The 19,855-nt window shown below is 38.8% G+C and overlaps 1 protein-coding gene across 8 annotated transcripts in view; it reads right to left on the reverse strand.

Moving 5' to 3' along the window:
• Positions 1–19,855, reverse strand: part of Grik1 (glutamate ionotropic receptor kainate type subunit 1) — a 389,047-nt gene that overhangs the window by 97,953 nt on the left and 271,239 nt on the right. For all 8 annotated transcript variants that reach the window (XM_052741096.1, XM_052741089.1, XM_052741090.1 and 5 more), the window contains 3 exons: positions 15,187–15,240; positions 11,956–12,129; positions 84–227 (listed from right to left, as the gene is read on the reverse strand). In XM_052741096.1, coding sequence (XP_052597056.1) covers positions 84–227; positions 11,956–12,129; positions 15,187–15,240 — 372 coding nt within the window. The remainder of the gene's footprint in view (positions 1–83; positions 228–11,955; positions 12,130–15,186; positions 15,241–19,855) is intronic.

Raw genomic sequence — 19,855 nt, forward strand, 5'->3', positions numbered from 1 at the left:
AGTATCACTATGCCACCAAAAGCACATCAAAGGGACATGATAAGTGGCGCTAAGCAAATAGGCTACAAGGAAGGTACACTTGCCTCTTTGATCAGGTTCATAAATCTGGGTCCAAGGCGCCATGGCTTGTGTCGATGGCACTGTAGGGAGCTGACCGTCAGCTGTGAGGCACGGTGGGAAGCAATGGCTACCATGTACACAGCATCATACATCAGAGCTGCTTCAGTCTGTAGAGAAAAACATGGACCATGCCATCAGTCCCATCTTTATTACCTCCCTCTACCCAGGCAATTGCTATTTGATCTTGAAGACCTTTTGTTCTTTAGCCAAACAGTGTTCAGTCACTGGTAGCTACTTTTCTACAAAAGAAAGCTACACCCCAGAGTAAATTAGAATTCCACATTTGGTTTTGAGTTCTTTAAAGCAAAGCAAAATAAAAACTCAGATCAACTACAAAAGACTTTATTCCAGGAATATTTTTGGAGTGTCTTCTATGTCAAGCTCATCACTGAAGTCAACTACCTTGAGATTGAATCTACTAATACTCATTATTTCAATATGAGTTCTTGTCTCTCAGCACCTTCCTTCCCTCCTTCCCTCCCTCCTTCCCTCCATCCTTCCTTCCTTCCTTCCTTCCTTCCTTCCTTCCTTCCTTCCTTCCTTCCTTCCTCCTTCCCTCCCTCCCTCCCTCCCTCCCTCCCTCCCTCCCTCCCTCCCTCCCTCCCTCCCTTCCTTCCTTCCTTCTTTCTTGTTTTGTATTTTGGAGAAAACAAATTTTTGCTAACAGAGCCAATAGGTGATTTAATTATTAGGGCCGCTTGTTGGTCACTTTCATTGGCCAGGCTTGATGAGGGGAGTTGGAGTCATGGAATGAAATTCAATGGCAAGCTCAGGGAGGCCCTCTGAGGTATAGGCCTGTGAATCAAAACAAACTTGCATTTGCCTCTATGAGTTACCATGAAAGAGAATCAAAGTAGCTAATTCTCTGTTGGAATAGTTGTCTTTTCTTTCTTTTCCTCATAAAATTCTTCTCACTTGCTAAATTTTATATAATACTCATAGCATTTTGTCAAATATACTGCCCCGTGGTCTTGGGGATAAAAATCTCATAATACCCTCATATTTTACTGGAGGGCTTTCTTTGCAACTTCAAATATATTAGCTCATTTGAAATTCTTGGTAATTCTCCAAAGTAAGCAGAACACACAGATAAAGCTACTTATTATATGTAAAACTGACCCCAGCAAAATATTGATTTATGGTAGCACATGCGTATATAGCTGAAAAATTGACAGAGTCAAATCTAGAATCCAGGTTCTAGCATAAAATTTTGTATGTGGTTTTCTGCAATTAGTGGATTCATCCACTATTTGCTATTAACTATGTCTTTATGGACATCAAAAGAGAGCATAAGTGATGGATGCTACACCAGTGATGGATGCTACACCTTGCATTTCATCACTTTTGAAGCAAGAGATGCTTTTTACTCTGAACCTTATTATTTTGTACAGTCTCTGTCACTGAATGTAAAATTATTTCTAATACTTGTCACTTCATTAAAAGCAATGTGAATTTTTTAAAAGCAGAAACTGTTCAAATTCAGCCTTTAGTACCTAAGCACAATTCATGATACAGAAACATAATTGAATAAACATCTACAGAATGCATTACTATTGATTCATAAATTAAAACAAAACACATTTTTGTAAGAATTATATAGTACCAAGATTTAGCATAAATTATTTTACTTATATACGTCACCCAGAGAAGTGAGGTTGATGGTAGTGGCAATGGCAATTGCTAAGCTTAAATTATTTTGATTAACTCAAGATTTATATAATCCATGTTGTTGATGACAAAACTGAGTCTTGTGAAAATTAGCTGGTACAGATCTACTCTGCTAATCACTTACAGGGATAGAGTTTAGCCCCTTGCTTGCCTCAGTCTAGCACCCATGTTCCCCATCATTCTGCTATCCTTGTTTGGTTTAATTGGGAGAAAGTGAGTTAACGGCAGATTACTGTAACATGAATCTTAAAGAGTCTTATTAGTAAAATCAAGCCTGAAGCTAGGTATTGGGGTGAATTCTGGAAGATCAGAGAAGCAGAACAAGCCACAGCCACCTCACCTCGCCAGTTCCTCAGCTGATCCTGTTTCCTCAGACTGGAAGCCTCTGAGTCCTCATCTAGAATGGGTCTCAGCTGAACTGCTGCTCAAAAGCCTGAAAGCTTAACCAGCCAAATGTTTCTAGTTTTTGGTCTCCACGCCTTATATATCTTTCTGTTTTTTCCATCACTCCCTGGGATTAAAGGCTCACTTTCTGGGATTAAAGGTGTGTGTCACCATGCCTGGCCGTTTCCAGTGTGGCCTTGAACTCACAGAGATCCAGAGGGATTTCTACCTCTGGAATGCTAGGATTAAAGGCGTGAGTGCCACCATTTTCTAGCCTTTGTATCTAGTGGCTGTTCTGTCTCTGACCCCAGATAAGTTTATTAGGGTGCACAATATTTTGGGGAACACAATACCACCACAGATTACTTTGTAAAATGAAATCAGTAGTAACAGTGACCATTTACTGAGCACTAATTACATGTCTGAATGGCCATGTTCACAATCCTTGGGAAACCATGAACTTTGTCATCCCTTTACTTCTTTATGGAAAGAAAATTAAGAGATTAAATGGTGTCTATAAACTGATAGTGAGAAAGCCAACATTTAGATCCTTAAAGTTGGTGGTATATGCTCTGGTTTCATCTTGTCCAATTATTTAGTGATCACAGTAGCTTATTAAGGCTAAAATCCATTGACCATGTACTACATGCCAGTACCACAAGCATCATTTTTATGTATGTTAAGTCCTTCAATGTGAAACATTTAAAATTAGTTTATCTATTCTTTGAGAATTTCATAATATATACAATGTATTTTGGTCATATCCAACCCCATTAACCTCTTCAGATTCATCCAGACCTTCTCATCTCCCCATCTCAATTTCATAAACTTTTCTTCATTTTTTACATCAATGTTTGTTCCTTTTTTTTTTTATTACATACTGATTCCAATTAGTGCTGTTCATATGATCATGGATGTAGGGTCATACATTAGAGCACAGGCAACCTATGATGGGCCACACTCCTGAAGAAAACAGACTGCTCCCCAAATCTCGGTATCCATAAACTGTCAACAGTTCCTCAGATAGGGGTGGAGGCTCATAAACTCATTCATGTTCGAAGACCAACTGGCTTGACCTTGTGCAAGTATTGTTCAGGTAGTTACAATTACTGTGAACTTATGAGTACAATAATAGCTCAGTCATGTCCAGGAGACATTATTTCACATTCCTCTTTCCCCACCTCTGGCTCTTACATATATCTTGAAAGCTTGGGTAAAGTAACATTGATCAATGCCCCTAAGAAAATCTCTTCACAGCATAAACATACTGAAAGCTTGATTCTCCTAGCAAATATATGTTTTGGTTATTAAAACAATTGGTTGTAAGGGGTTAATTCAGGGGGTCTGGGCTGCTCAAGTCCTGCACATTCCAAATGTTTGTGGGAAAATGCTTTGAACTAAATTTTTTGAAAGGGATGTGTTTGTATTCCTGGAGTCTGGTGCCATGCAATATTTATGCTAAAAATGTGATTGTGGCAAATGTCACATTTTGTACGGAGGTGCTGAGCGATGCTATATCAATTGAGTCTGGAAGGGCCTGGACTAAGGTCAGTTATGTGCTCTGTATGTTTGGGTGGGTTTCCTGGTTGGCAACATTTCACAGGTAAAGTCACACATCATTGCTGCAAGTCAAGCAATTTCTAGGGAGCTTCAATGGTACAAAACATCTAGAAGCCCAGGCCTGTTATGTCTCTGCCCTGTGTGAAAATCTCCTTTGCTGATTTTCTTTTTATTCATTTTTTTCCTGTAACAAGCTGTTACTATAAATATGACAGCTTATTCGAGTCCTGTGTTCTTTGTGCAAATAATGATTCATTAGGACATGGTGGTAACTGATAACACAAACCGATGAGATGCCTCATCACCTTATAGACAAGGACAATTGGCATGCTGTATCTCCAATTGGGATACTTGGAAGAAAACTGGTCTTTGAAGAACAAATGGGCAAGAGGCATAAGTTTCTCATTACTCTCTAAATTTGGAAAAAGTTGTAGGTAAGGTAGGGATTGTTGAAATTGTCCATGGGAACTCTGCTGAGGATGCAAGCTTGTGGAAGCAATGCTGCCACCAGGGGAACCCCACATGCTGGAGGAAATGTTGCTCATTTACACTGTCACTGAGCACACAGCAGGTAGAACACCCTGTTGGTGAGTGAGATTTGGGAATGGGTTTGGGAAGGTGGCGAAAAGACCAGCACAAGCAGTCTGAAAATTCAGTAGTTAGGAAAGAAATCTCAGAAGGTCCACAGAAGGTTGAGCAGTGTGGCTGCCACAATTTGAGCCTCAGTGAATAATTGCTAGTTTTAGATAGAGACCAGGAGGAAATAGAAGAAGAAGGATTATAAACAGAGCACGTAAACACATTGGAAATGCCTTTGGTCATACTAGGTCAAAGAAGTGTCAGATGAGGATTCACCTTGGGCAACTGGCATAATAAAGAATGTGTCTCATGAATAAATAAGAACATAAATAAATAATACAATATTCTTCTGCTCTAGTTTCTCAAGTAAACAAACTTTTGATGTATTAATTAACACTTCAGTTGATAAAACACTCTTTATACTCTCAAGAATTTTTTTGTCAGTGGGGTAGATTACACCTTTGCCTGCCAGAACGTCCTTTGTTCTTTTATTGACTAAAAACAGCAAGTCTTATCAAGTAAATTCATTCCTATACCACAGGAATATGTATGTTATTTAAATGTTTAATGGAGTGACACTATGTTGTTATTATACAGATTTACAGAGCAGCAAATAGATGTAGAGAGGCCACGTTCTCCGGAAACATAGCCAGGACCTAAACTCTGGTTTCCTTTGTCAAAAATAATGTTGCCTTTTCTACTAATCCTGTAGGCTGTTGTCTTTTATCATAGGATTCTCTGTGAAGACTCAAAGTGGCTATCCAAAGATGTCTTTCCCATGGACCACAATTACAGAACTGTTAGATGTAAGAGAATAGGATGATGCTCCCAATTCTGCCTCACACTAGGAGTGCATTTATGAGTCAGGAAGGAGAATGGCAGATAGGGCTCTGTGGCTTCTGTCTCCTTGGCATTACCGAATCACACACCATGTTTGTGTTTGAATGTTGAATGTTCCCCATAGGCTGGGGTATTTGAATATTTGGTCCACACTTGTGACGTTGTCCACTTTCCTTGATGTTGAAGATGTGATCGCTCTCTTGTCTTCCTGCTCCAGCAGTCTGTTGCTATCCCTTCTCCACCATTATTGACTATCCATTTAAAATTGTAAGCACAAATAAACTCTTTCTTCCTTAAGTTGCCCTTGGTTGTTGTGATTTATCAGAGAAACAGAATAATAACTAACACATATCATCATGGTCTACAATCAGAGAAAAGTCATTCTGAATGTGAGCCATTCCATCTCCCCATCAGTAAAAAACCCTATTGTCTGAATGAGCTCACAGTACTGTGGAAAGACATAAAAAGCAGAAAGAAATGAAGTAGATTTTATGAAAACCATTCTAAACTTTAGTTATGCTAATTAACAATCCACTTGAAAAATAATACTCAAAAAATCTTCAGATAGTTTTGAATAGTGCATTTCACTGTTTTGAACTGAGCCAAGCAGCACTTTTCTTAACTCAATTCTTAGGGCAGGTTTTTATTTCTTTAATCAAATCTGTTTTTAAATCTAGATTCAACTAAATTGAATTTGGGTACAACTGATTTCTCTATTTTCAGTTATAGATGTATCTTGACATATAAGATGATATTATTTGGGGATGTTTTAGTGTACAAAATTCTAAGAAAAGCTTTAATAAATTATTTTAAAAATAGAGAAGTCAATGGGTGGTCAAAACACACTTTCCCCATTACACTGTTTTCTAATTCCTATATGCTCACATCTATAATCTATAAATGTATGTGGCACATGTAAGAAAAATGACTGTAATGGATACAGGCAATGCATCTGGGAGAAGACCAGGATGATACATATGATTTTTACAGAACACAATTCTATTATATCAGTGGAATTACTTATAATCACTTATTGTTCTAGTTGCTTTTCTATTGTGATAAAACATCCTGAAAATGCAATTTATTTGCAATTCTGGGTTACAGCCCGTTGTCTTGGGGAAGTCAAGGCAGCAACAATTAGGATCACACCCACAAATGAAGATCAGAGCAAGAACAGAGAGAAAATAAATGTGTGGACCTATTCCTTCTTTTTTGCTTATTCAGCTACCTTTTTATTTTTCTTTTGCACAGTACCTCTTCATAGAGAATGGTGCTGCCCGCAATGGGCTGGGTTTTCTTTCATCAATTAACAGTTATGAAAATCCCCCATATACATGCCACAGACCAACTTGAGATAATAATTTCTCTTTAAGTTTCTCTTCCCAGAGGACTCTAGGTTGTGCTAAGCTGATAGTTAAAACTAACCAGTGCACTTACTGGTAATGTCATTAGTAGTGTTAGTTTATAAAATAAAAAAATAATTTATTATTTGAGAATAACCTCCATCTTTATTAATAAGGCATGCTTCTTGCTTGTAAGAACTTTGGCTTTCCAGATAAATATTTCAGGGCTATATGAATATTCTTCATTTAAACATCTTCTGTTTGGGTACAATCTTAATTAAATTTATTTTCTGCATAAATTATTTTATCAAATGCATAGTTATTGAAGTTTTCTCTGTGCCTTGCCTTTTTTAATCCTGGGGATAAAATTACAGAAATAGAAAGTATCTCTACCTAAATGTTTATATTCTCATAGAGAAAGACACTAATCCAACAAAACAAAATATAACATGAGAGATTGCAAGAGTTAGGCAGAAAATTAAAACTGGTAAGGATGAAGATAATAACAGTGTAATCTATCATAATAAAACTCAGTTCACAGAAGGCCTTACTAGTGAAGAGGTATTTGAATAGCCTTAATAGTAGTGGATGTAGGCAGTCAGGGCAACAAGTGCTTGGCATGTAAGAATATATGAACATGTAAGATCTAATACATATATCCAATAGTTTTTTTTTAATCTTTGGCATGGTGAAAAAAGCATTCTGATTGAGGCAATTTAAAAGTGAAAATTCTCCTTAACCCTGTAATGGCTCCCTCCATCAAGATATCTCTTTCATTGCTCTCCCTCTTCCTCCCTTCCCCAACTCGGCCATCCCGTTCCCTCATGTTCTCATTCCCCATTGGCTCCCCTTCATCACCACCCTGCCCCCAGTTTACCCAGGAGATCTCATCTATTTCCGTTTCCTAGGTTGATCCATGCATCTCTCTTAGGGTTCTCCTTGTTACCTAGCTTCTCTGGGGCCGTGGATTGTAGTCTGGTTATTCTTTGCTTTTCATCTAATATCCGCTTATGAGTGAGTACATACCATGTTTGTCTTTCTGGGTTTAGGTTACCTTACTCGGGATGATTATTTTTCTAGCTCCATCCACTTGCCTGCAAATTTCATGATGTCATTTTTTTTATATACTTGAGTAATACTCCATTATATAAATGTACCACATTTTCTTTATCCATTCTTTGGTTGAGGGGCATCTAGGTTGTTCCCAGGTTCTGGCTATTATGAATAATGCTGTTATGAATATAGTTGAGCAAGAGTCTTTGTGGTATGATTCAGCATCCTTTGGGTATATGCCTAAGAATGGTATCACCAGTTCTTGAGGTAGATTGCTTCTCAATTTTCTGGGAAACCACCATACTGATTTCTAAAGTGGCTGTACAAGTTTGCACTCCCACCCTTGCTCCACATCCTCTCCAGCATAAGCTGTCCTTGGTGTTTTTGATCTTAGTCATTCTGACAGTTGTAAGACAGTATCTCAGAGTTATTTTGATTTGCATTTCCCTGGTGACTAAGGATGTTAAGCAATTACTTAAATGTCTTTTGGCCATTTGAGATTCTTCTTTTGCAAATTCTCTGTTTAGAAATGTATCCCATTTTTTAATTGGATTATTTGGTATTATGTTGTCTAGTTTCTTGAGTTCTTTATATATTTTGGAGATAAGCCCTCCGTCAGATATGGGGTTGGTTTTCCTATTTTGTAGGCTATTGTTTTGTCTTATTTACTGTGTCCTTTGCTTTACAGCAGCTTTTCAATTTCAGGAGGTCATTTTTTTTAATTGTTGCTCTCAGTGTCTGTGTTACTGGTGTCGTATTTAGAAAGCCTGGTGCTAGTGAAATTCTCAGAAATCCACAAGGATAAACCCAGCTAAGACTCTTAGCAATAGTGGAGAGGGTGCCAAACTGCCCTTCTCCTATAATCAGATTGGTGACTACCCTAATTGTCATCTTAGAACCTCCATTCAGTAACTGTTGGAAGCAGATGCAGAGATCCACAGCCAAGCACTGGGCCAACCTCTGCAAGTCCAGTTGAAGAGAGGGAGGAGGGATTACATGAGCAAGGTGAGTCAAGATCATGATGGGGAAACCCACAGAGACATCTGGCCTGATTTAGTGGGACCTCAAGGACTCTGGACTGACAGCTGGGAATCTGCATGGGACCAAACTAGACCCTCTGCATGTGGGTGACAGTTGTGTGACTTGGTCTGTTTGTAGGGCCCTTGGTAGTGGGACCAGGATCTATATCTGGTGGATGAGCTGGTCTTTTGGAGCCCATTCCCTATGGTGGGATGCCTTGTTTGGCCTTGATACGGGGGGAGGGGCTTGATCCTACCTCAACCTTGATGTTCTAGGTTTCACTGACTCCCCATGGGAGGCCTTACCCTTTCTGAGGAGTGGATAGGGGATGTGGGGGGAGGAGGTGGGAGGAGAAGGTGAAGAGGAAGGAAGGGGAACTGTGGTTGGTATGCAAAATGAATAAAAATTTTAAAATAAAACAAAACCAAAAACAAACATACTACATAAAAAAAAGAAAAATTGAATCTAACCCTGTTGATGAAAATAAAGTTTAATGAAGATGTATTGATGATTTAAAAAAAAAAAAGCAAAGAATTCTTAGCATTGAACCTGGAGTTGGGGTCATGTTTTTTTGACTCTGATTCATTGAACATCCTTGGACATGTCCTTTTACCTCTCTATGACTTCGTCTCTAACTCTTTAAATTATCTGCATTCAGGTGAAACAGAAGGACTGGGGTTCCATCCTCATTCTTTGGATAAAGACTGGTTGAAAGTATGCCTTTTATAGTTAACTAAACTATGTCTACACAGTTGTTTTACCCAACTTTGGTAGGTGCTGTTTTATCTTTATTGTTTGCTTGTATTGACATGTCCTGACATAGTTATTATAGCTGCTTTTTACAGAATTCCACTGAAACACTCTCTTCTGGGTTTATAAGTTCTCTCTTTTCCTTTCATCAGAAATGTTTTGTGAGTACGATGTGTGTGTATGTCAGTGTGTGTGCACAGTACACTTGTGGAGGAAGGAGACAATAGCCCATGTTTATTCTGCCCTCCTTGAGACAGTTTTCTTGTTCTTTTTGTTGTTGTTGTCTGAACAATGAACTCCAGCATAGCTAGCCCAGGAGTCTCTGGGAATTCTAGTTTTCACCTCCCAATTCACTATTGGAGAGTTCAGATTATAGGCACATGCTACTGTCCCTGGCTCTGTGTGAGTTCTGGGGATTCAAACTCAGTTCCTCATACACGTATTCAGAGGATCTAACACTGCATTTTCTGTTGTGGATATCGCTCGATATAAATAAAGCACTGATTGGCCAGTGATCAGGCAGGAAGTATAGGCAGGACAAGGAGAGAGGAGAATTGAGGAAGGAGGAAGGAAAGGGAGACCGGCTGGAGCCACCGCCAAGACAAGGGAGATGTAAAGTACCGGTAAGCCATGAGCCACGTGGCAAAGTAAAGATTAATAGAAATGGGCTGAATATAAGAGTGAGAGCTAGACAGTGATAGGCCTGAGCTAATGGCCAAGCAGTTTAAATAATGTAAGAGTCTGTGTGTGTGTTTTATAAATGGGTTCTGGGACTGGCGGGACTTGGCGGTGGGAGCTGGAGAAAAATTCTCCAGCTACAATTACCTCTCTAACCATAACTTTTCTTTTAATTTTACTATTAATAATAATAGAAACACAAGCATTTCTGAAACCCATTTTCCTGGCTGGATAAATTTGGACTTATCATGACATCTTATTTCAATTAGGTCCTCGCTTTACCATTCTTCCTGCCTTTTGGGCTGCCGTTAGCTCAGATGACTGACAACACCAGGGAGCGGAGTTACCTTGTGCCAGCCTGAATCTGTGAAAACTTCCCACTTCTACCTTCCTTGTTCCATGGTTTACAACTTGGTCAACATCTACAAATTATTCTGCTGGCTCCATATACTTGAGCAGACTGATGCTTTTGTGTTTGGTCTACTAAACCATTTTTGTGAAGGACATTCAGTGTTTGCCATGAAGCTATGACATGGCTGGTATGAAAATAGCTTCCAGCTCTCACTGTCTAGTGCTGCACACTGGGCACAGGAAGGACTTATGGGAGAAGTAGGTCATCCTGTGATAGAAATCTTGCTGGAACTAGGGAAAGGACAATCCCCTTCCTTTTCTGCAGTCTACTATTTCTCTGGGTAGTCTCTGCTTGTTTTCATTCAAAGCAATGTTTCAAATCACAGACGGCTCATTTGTATCCAAACACTTTCCATCATTATCTCCCAGATCATTGTGCGTTTTACGAGTTATTTCAGGCTTGCAAAACAGTCAGGGACTCTGAACATAGAACCATCCAGAACCACTTAATTCATTCATTTATTGCCTCCATTTTACTTGTTCCTCACAAGAAAATGAAAAAGGAAGTTCTAAGTTCATTTTTCAGTGAGATGATACCTTTCAGTTATCAGTAAATTGCATCTTAAAAGCAAGAATGCTTCTCTGGATGATGGGAACAGAGAGTGAAATATTACACCAATTTAAAATGCTATTACCTGCTCACATTCCCAATATCTTTCCCCTTAGTAGTACTGTTCTTACATAGGAAGCAAGTTTTTTTTTATTATTGTTACTTCCTTCTATTTTCTTCACCCAGGGAGCCTCATTAGAGAAATAAAGCAAGGGCAGATATATTTGACAGCATGAGACAAGTGATGCTTTCTTGAAGCCCTGTATGAGGCAGTTTGCACGTGTCTGCTCAGGCCACTACCTCTGACTCTTCTGGCCTCTGTGTCAGGAGTGACATATGGCTGGAGTTAAGCACGGTCAGCATTTGCAGAAGGGTGCCCATATGAAGTTGAGATGGTAAGGACATGACCCCACAGGCCATGTGAAGATCTGCTATTTGTCTATATCTGCTTCTACAGACTAGTTCTGTATAATGATTCTAAATAGGCCGTTTCTCACTCTTTTGCACTCCCCCCCAGAGACACACCCCTATGGGTAAACACTCTTTACTTACCCTTTCTTTTGTTCCTGCTCTCTCTTTATTTGCATAATGATGAGAGCAACTTAATTTTTTTTGACAAGTGCAATTGAAAATGAAAGCAGCTTTTGATAATGGACAGACACAAGCTTGCAGATATCTAAGGATCCTCTTTTGTTCTCATGTGACATTCTCTCTCAAGGTATGTGTTATAATAACACTTACCTACACTATTAAAGTCATAGAAGATGCTTCACTTCCCTTCTATACAGTTAAAACAGGATCATGAGATTTCATTAAAATTACGGGCTGTCTTTTACAATCTTTCTGCCCACATCTGCACCCTTCTCCATAGAGATCTGAAACTTTGGGATGAGGCAGAGGGAATCTGGACAAATTTGATCAAATACCTTCTATATCTATATGAAATTCTCAAACAATAAATAAAAACATTTTCTAAAAAAATGAAATAAAACTACTCACTGTCATCATGCCATCCAGAAGACCAGTCTCAGGTCTGGGTGGAGCCTGCAACCTTTCCATGGACCACTTCTCAATGATGGATGACACATGAGGGTTGTCAATATTCAGCAACCGAAAGCCAGTCATATTTACACCACTGTACCTGTAGAGTTCCAGATCTAAAGCAAACAAGTCCTGCATATGTTATAAAAACAAAAGTAGAAATTAATTAACTTCACTGATGTTCTTGACATAAAAGAAAATAAATGATTATAGAAGCAATAAAAAGATGAAAAAACAAATGGCAGTGTTATCACATCCTGTCTGTGAAAGAATGTTAGATTTGGATAAGTGAAGAAGAGGAGTTTAACTAATAATTTATCTAGTCTTGGACCTGAGATATGATATTTGAAAGTTAAGAATTCTCTTCTTAGGATACAGTCTTTGAAGAGTTAGACGAGATCTTTCAGTCTCCTTGCCTCTGTGCTTTTATTTTATAACTGAAGGAAAAAGTTCTCAGTGGTGACAGGTCCACAAAGGAAGCACTGGGCAATGGCAGCCTCAGCCATCCTTGGCACAGCTGCTGCTTCAGGCTGTTCTGGGTCATGCTGCTGAGGTGAAATGCGGAATCTGCATGTGCAGAAAGAAGACTTCTAGGAGGCAAAAGTGGCATCCTGTGGCTCCCCGATGACTACTCTTATTCCATTCAACAAGAGTATAAAGAACATTTGCTGGAAAAGGGCTCCGAATAAGGGCCTCCTCAGAGAATATATTGGACCCTGTGGTTGTGCGCATGTAAAAACTTCCAGGAGGCTCATTTTCTCTTCGACAATGTAACAGAAAATATGCCTAACCCACCTCAGTGTTTTCTAGAACCGATGAAGCTGGATGCAAACCAGAAATTTATCAGTAGGTACATATTGAAAACAGAATGATCATTTCTATTTTTATATAAAAGTTTTAGAGTAAAACCATGCCACTGAAAATATTCTACATTTGAGAAAAAAACAAAATAGCCCAAAGTAACAGTTTACAGAAAAAAGTCCATGCAGACATTGTCTAGCAATAAAAAGGCATTCTGAAATGGAGTCCACCATGGTTCAGCCATGGTGAGGATGGCAGTTATTCAAGGCAGTGGCACTAGATTCTGTCACGATGTGTGTTTGCAGAAGGTGTGACACGCTCTTCTGAAGATGTCTTCTAGTTGTTGTCCATTCCCAAGATAACTTTGGAGTGGACAGCAGAGTTGTAAGATCACAGCTCTGCACTGCTAACTCCCGACTGAGAAAGCTGTACTGCTTTTTTATATAGATTTGTTCTTTTATTATTTTTTTTTAATTCAGTTAAGTGTCTGTGTCTCTGTGTGGGTATATGCAACTGCATGAAGGTGCCTGTGGAATCTAGAAGAGGGCATCTGATCACTTGGCAATGGAGTTTCAGCCAGTTGTGAGTCTTCCACCTCCCAATGTGGGTGCCTGGAAACAAATACTCCAGTCTTCTGCAAAAGCAGTATGTGCTCTTAACTACTGAGCCATCTCTCCAGTCCTGTACTGTCTTTTTTTCAACCATATATATATATTTAGTGTGTGTGTGAGTGAGTGTGTAAAATTTGTATTTTCTTTGCACTAACTTAGTGTTCAGAAAATTTTCCTTAATGCTTATGGTCAAAGTTGGCTAGAATACGAAAGCAATAGGACAGAATGCAGATTAAATTGTAGGGAGGCACAGAGTAAATACAAAGAATGAGAGCTAGGAAAGTTACTTCTTCAGCACATTCAATGAGTCGAGGGAAAGTTATTTAGTCACAGAAAATTCCAGCAGATGTGCTGAATCTCACATGATCAGTATTTTAAACATATGCAGAGTTTAGCTGTCCTACAACTTGACATTTCTTTGTAATACAGAATGTGGAAAGTTCACATCTGATTTGCTATATCCCCCATGAATGTGGAATGAGGAGGTCAGGAGAGTGAGGAGAGGACCAGAATGAAAACTGTTCAAGGTATTCTCCTTTGATCGCTTCTATCAAGGACCAGCCTTGCTAGGTTCAAGGAATGAGTTTCTGAAATGGCTCCCAAATCAGCTCTTCTGGGTGTGTGTCAATGAGGCTGAAAGAATGTTCTAAGGCCCAAGGCCACTGGGCCTTGCAGTACTCTGGTTTTCATGGTTATAGGGAAGGGGCATATCTGTGAGTAGAATAAAGCATTTAGCTGACACTGAGGTCACCTTCGACTATTTTGAAATAGGAATTAATGTGATTAGCAGCAACACAGAGGCACAAGATGGCACATGTGTGGGTGTAGGATCCTGCCCTCCACACTGCTCCCTTTCCCACCGCAATCTCATGCCATGATGCTCTCTGTACCCTTCATACCCACATGGATACTGCAAAGACATTTGCTGTGTTCGCTTTATGCTCCTTGTTCCAAATCCTTTGATTCCCATGCTTTTCAGGCATGGCTTGTCAATTTTATTTGTTAAAACAGTAACTCACTGACCACCCCACCCAGAATCTGGGCAGGTTATACTTTGATAAACCCTTAGAGACTACAAAGAAAATGGCTGATTACAAAGATGAAAAAGATTATAAAGAAAACGGCCACAAATTTTCTTCTCATGTAAGAAAGTGGAATACATCCTGCAGGTGTTGGGAAGACTGGTAGATATGCAGGGTCTATTGACTGACTTCTGAAGTCAACTGAGGGGGAGCTATAATTTTGGTATATTAAATGATGTTAGTAAATAGTCTTTAATTCAATATTCCACAAAAATTTTAACTATCAGTGATTCTTCTGTACTTCTTAAGCTGTGGGCCATTATTTTCCTTAATGATGTAGAATGTTCAATGTGTACGGTGCCTCCAAAACTTCACTGGTTGAAACTTTCCCAGGTACCCTCCAGGTGATTGACTGTCTTAACTCCATTGTCTCCTGGACACAGGCAGGAATGATACTTTATCACATCAAAGGATTCCAGGTCACACTTTAACACTCTTCGGGATGAATGTAGAAATTATAGATGGTGCTTCTTTATGAATAGCTCCTGTTTAATAGGATTTCATCGCCCTTCTGATGGACATGCATTGATGATCTTTTTGTAAAAAGAGACAAAGATACCCAATGCTCATCATCACTCAGTTTAGAGGAATCTTAGGAAAATAAAGAGAATCTCCATGACAATAGCTGCGTTTTGACCCTGGAGGGGCTGTTTGTGAAATAATGTGTGGAATACATTCTTACTGGAAGCACTCACCAGGGTTGTGAAGAAGTAGTGATAGTATTCAGTCATCATGCCCATGAACAAAATCTGCAACAGAGATACGAGGAGTAGATTCACAAGCAGAATTATAATAAGAAATAGAGCATTAGTAGCCTGTCTGCAAACACTTGGGTGCACAAAACTTAGAAATCTGCAGACCCAGTAGATTAGAATCCTGAGGCCAATTCGCAGCTGGTGAGGAGGCCACTGACCTCCAACTTATTTTATGTCATTATACTTACATCGAAATAATTGGTCTGCTGATCAAATTTAAAAGTAGTTTCTGGCCAACAAATTTTATATTTGGAGTTGTGCATGATGACACAGGGTTTTGTCTTTTCTGTTGCTTAAACTTCCAAAAGCAACCCCCTAGCCTAGAAATGTAATGTGATTGTGAAGTCTTCATCCTTACCGCAATGCTTTTCTCAGGTTAGAAGTCATTGTACGTTGACACGGCAGTGGTAGTACTCAGATGTTTTCAAATGAGGGTTGATAACTGAATGTGCCTCATAATTCTACCTACCACAAAGTTCTCATTTTACCCAACACACCTGAATTCACAGAGAGATGAGGATCAGACGTAGACCCAGTTCACATTATTTCTTTTTTCAACATTGTGTAGTATATTTTAGTAGAATTAGAAGGTATGTATTTTTCTAGCTATTTTTAATCAAATAGATTTTATTATATGTTTCTTTATTTTCCATTATTTTAGTGTACGAAATAGTGTAAATATGGCATTGTCATATATACATATAATTGAGCTTGCTGTTCTTTTTTATCTTTCCTTTCCATTCTTGCTTTGCCCAAATTGTCCCTCTTTTTACAACACACACACACACACACATACACACACACACACACACACACACACACACACACACATACACACACACACACACACACACACACACACACACACACACACACTCACACACACCAAGATTTCACAGATGGGAGAAAATATGTTTTTTAGAGCCGATTCTCAGTTACATCTTTAGGATCTTGATTTTTCCAGAAATGCTATGAGTTCATATACTGTTGTATTTGTTGAGAGAAGAGGAAGGTAGCTAAACAGTGGTAGTACGTAGGTAGTTTATTAAGTAGTGATTCCACTTTTGTGCTCAATGCAGCAGAAAATGTTTCAAATGGCTTTCTACATCTTCTAAGTCAGGATATTAGCTTCCTCATTGCAGGTTTAAAAAACACTACTTGAATACTACTTATTGTTCTTGGTTTGGAATGAATAAAAAAATTACCAAGTTACATTTCTGAAGCATTTTTCCTGACACCTCTTGCAAGTTCTGAATGCAAATCATAACCTCTCTGGAAGTTTTTAAGTCAGGGTTCCTTGAGCCCTCTCATCACGCCATTCTGGATAAGAGTATCTAAGGTGGGTGGAGCATCACTGATCCGTGGGAAACATGTATCTTGGCAGTGAAGAACAAGGACGTTCAGAACTTAGACTAAAGAGATGGATTTTAAAAGTATGGGTAAAGACGACATAAGTTGTCAGAGGTTCTGCTTAAATATTCGAGCTGGCATGACTTTACATGAAAAGGGATAAGGAAGGAAGAGCATTTAAAGACAGTAGTAACAAAGTGTGGACACTCAGGAGACACCTCTGCTAACATGAGAAGCAGAGGCTGTTTGGTGAAACTGGAATGTCTGAAAGTGAGATGAATGACGGGAAACTCTTGCTGTGATTCATGAGCTAATGGGATCTGAGTTGCTCCTCTGGTGCTAACAAGATCAGGTGCACAGCAGGGTTTTTTGAAGGTGGACTTGCTTTAGGGCCATCAATACCATTCAGAACCAGGCATGGTGAGGTCTTGTTAGCTGGTTTCTTCTATCATTCGAGCATAAAGAACTGGCCTGCCAGGGTCAGGCAGGAATCCAATTGTTCATTTTGGTTATTAGATTGTGTAAAGGGAACTGTGTAAAATTTATGTTAAGCTATGAATCTGGACACCAAGTTTAAAATACTGTTTCTGGAGTTGAAACAAATACAAATCCACCTGAGTTTACAGCTTTCATTTTGACAAAATTTTCCTTTTGAGCCTCTCAGAAGGTTTTGTTTTCTTGTTGTGAACATGAACACTTTTTAGAAAGAAAAACAATCATTTAAGCCATTATTTTATTATTGTTTTTTATAATTCCTGGAGGTAAATATTCATTTGTTATGTGTTATTCAGTATTAGAAATGGGATGTGGCAATTGAGTGGGTAGCAGCCGCTGGGCCTGCTTTTATTACAGAAGGAACCTTTGGATCTTCCAGGTGTCCTTTGCATTTGTTGTACCACAAACTTCTCTGTTCTCTTCTCTAGCTAGGTGTTTGGACCAGTATCTTTTTGACTTTGTCCTGATTTTCCTAGAAACTATTAAACAAATGCAGAGCTATTGATCATAACCCTATCAACTTTGTGGCCATTCGAGAACCAAAAGAAAGAAAACCTTTAAGATTAAAAAAAATGAGAAAGCTCCAAGAATGGTGTGTTTTAACAGCTGTCCTTTGTAGTGGCCTGTAGACTGATTGGGATGCAAAGGACTGTCTTCTGAAAGCATGCTTTATAAGCATCACTTTATGACTTTTTCTTTGGATGTTAGTATTTCGACTAAAGTCAGGAAGAGATTAAGAAAAATGTCACTTTAGGATAAATGTTGGTTTTAAAAACAAAAATGTAAAATCATGACATGGAGAGCTTTCTAATATTTTATCTTTTGGTTTTTCAAGATAGGGTTTCTCTGTGTAGTTTTGGTGCCTGTCCTAGATCTCGCTCTGTAGACCAGGTTGGCCTTGAACTCACAGAGATCTTCCTGGCTCTGCCTCCTGAGTGCTAGGATTAAAGGCATGCACCACTACTGCCCGGCTCTAATAATTTTTTGCAGAACTGACTTCTTCCTACAACTGTCTTCTCTGAATTTCTGTGCCATGTGTATCTGCTGAATTGATAAGTGGTGTTCAATTTTCTAAGTTAGCATTGCTAGGACATAGTCTTGTTTGAATTTAAACCAGTGTGCACACTTCACCAAGTTAACGTTGCTAAGTACAAGTTCTGCTTCTGTTTAAATCATTACATCTCAAACAATGCTATATAACAAATGTGGGATCAATTGTGTCATATTCAGTTATATTCTTTATTCTCCTTAATTGCTTATACTAATATGGTCTTCTAATAGTACTAGTTTCCAAATATAATTATTATCAAGTAAATTGTGATATCATATCATTAGCATAGAAAAAAATAGTTTTTAATCAGTGAGGTGAGGATGCACAAGGCTGAACTCTCAGCATTGAGGAGGCTCAGGCAATAGGTTTGCAACTTCAAATCCAGCCTGAGCTACACAGGGCAGAAGATGGAGTAGGGGGAGGATGAGATCCCTAGTTCGGAAGTCATTAATTCTGCTTGTTAAATTTCTGGCCCAATGGGCACACGACAGGATGGTAAGTCCTTGTGCTTACATGATGCCATGTGCTGGCTCTAGCCAACAAGATGGAAAAGGTAAGGACATTTGCCACCTTGCAGACTCTAGCATATTAGTTGCTTGGTTATCAGCACTTAGAGAAGGTATTCTTTTTCTGAATAAGCGCCTTTTTTCTCTTTTCATAAATACCAGGAGTCATGTAAGTGATCCTGTTAACAAGTTTGTTTTGATTTTCATAAAGGTTAAGGCCAAAATAATGAGCTCTCCAGTCAGAAACACAGGTATATATCCTAGTATGGACAAATATCATCCAGGTTTGTCTAGTTTGTTTTTTTTTTTAAACCAACTCACCCCTTCCAATTCCCCACTACTTTTAATAGACATTATCATTCTGTTTCAAATGTCTTTTTCTAGGCTGCTCTAATTCTTTATAGAATAATGATACTATAAATAAATAATCTTCATTGAGTATCCAGAAATAAGATGGATATCCTATTTTCCCCTAAGGAATGGTGGAATGTTCCAATCTAATGTAGCTGGGCTGGGTTAGTGTAACAGGAAGTCCTTTGACCAACTCCAGTCTCCAGCAATTCCATTAATGACTCTTGATAGTAAGTCATCCTCTATTACTTGAGGATAAATTTTAAGAACACAAAAGAGAGTAATAACAAAAGAGGCAAGATCTGCATCCTTAGGACGTACATTCTCCCTTCATAACATAACCCAAAAGGAGGAAGGATGGTGTGAGTCTCTTTAATGCTTTCTTTGCATTGTGGTATTGAGCTAGGAAAGGCTACATGGCTACTCCTTTGTTTCAATTTTTACCTTTTTTTATTTGTATCTAGAATTGATCTGCATGTAGCAGAACAAAAACTCAATGCCATTTGGCTCCTGAAAGAACATTTCTAATGGTTCCACTAATACCAATATTCTTTAGGACACAGCTACAACTCATTAACAATGGTGAAACCACACTGGTCCAACTGCCTTGTGAGGTTTTCACAACTATCAGGAACCTTGTACACAGTAGCATTGGCCTAGCTCTGTTGTCCATAGATGAGCTTTTAGATTTTGATGGATGGCTATCAAGTACACTGAGCAGCACAATGTTCATAAGATCATGTGTTTTCTAAGATGTAATTGACATTTAGATGACTAGGATCTAGTTTATAGGGATATAAGGTTTGTGGTGGCTACAGAGTCATCTTGTGAGATTGATGGAGCCAAGAATTCCAAT

This window comes from Peromyscus californicus, unplaced genomic scaffold (assembly GCF_007827085.1).
Source record: "Peromyscus californicus insignis strain IS unplaced genomic scaffold, ASM782708v3 Scaffold_16__1_contigs__length_79575227, whole genome shotgun sequence".
Taxonomy (NCBI): domain Eukaryota; kingdom Metazoa; phylum Chordata; class Mammalia; order Rodentia; family Cricetidae; genus Peromyscus; species Peromyscus californicus.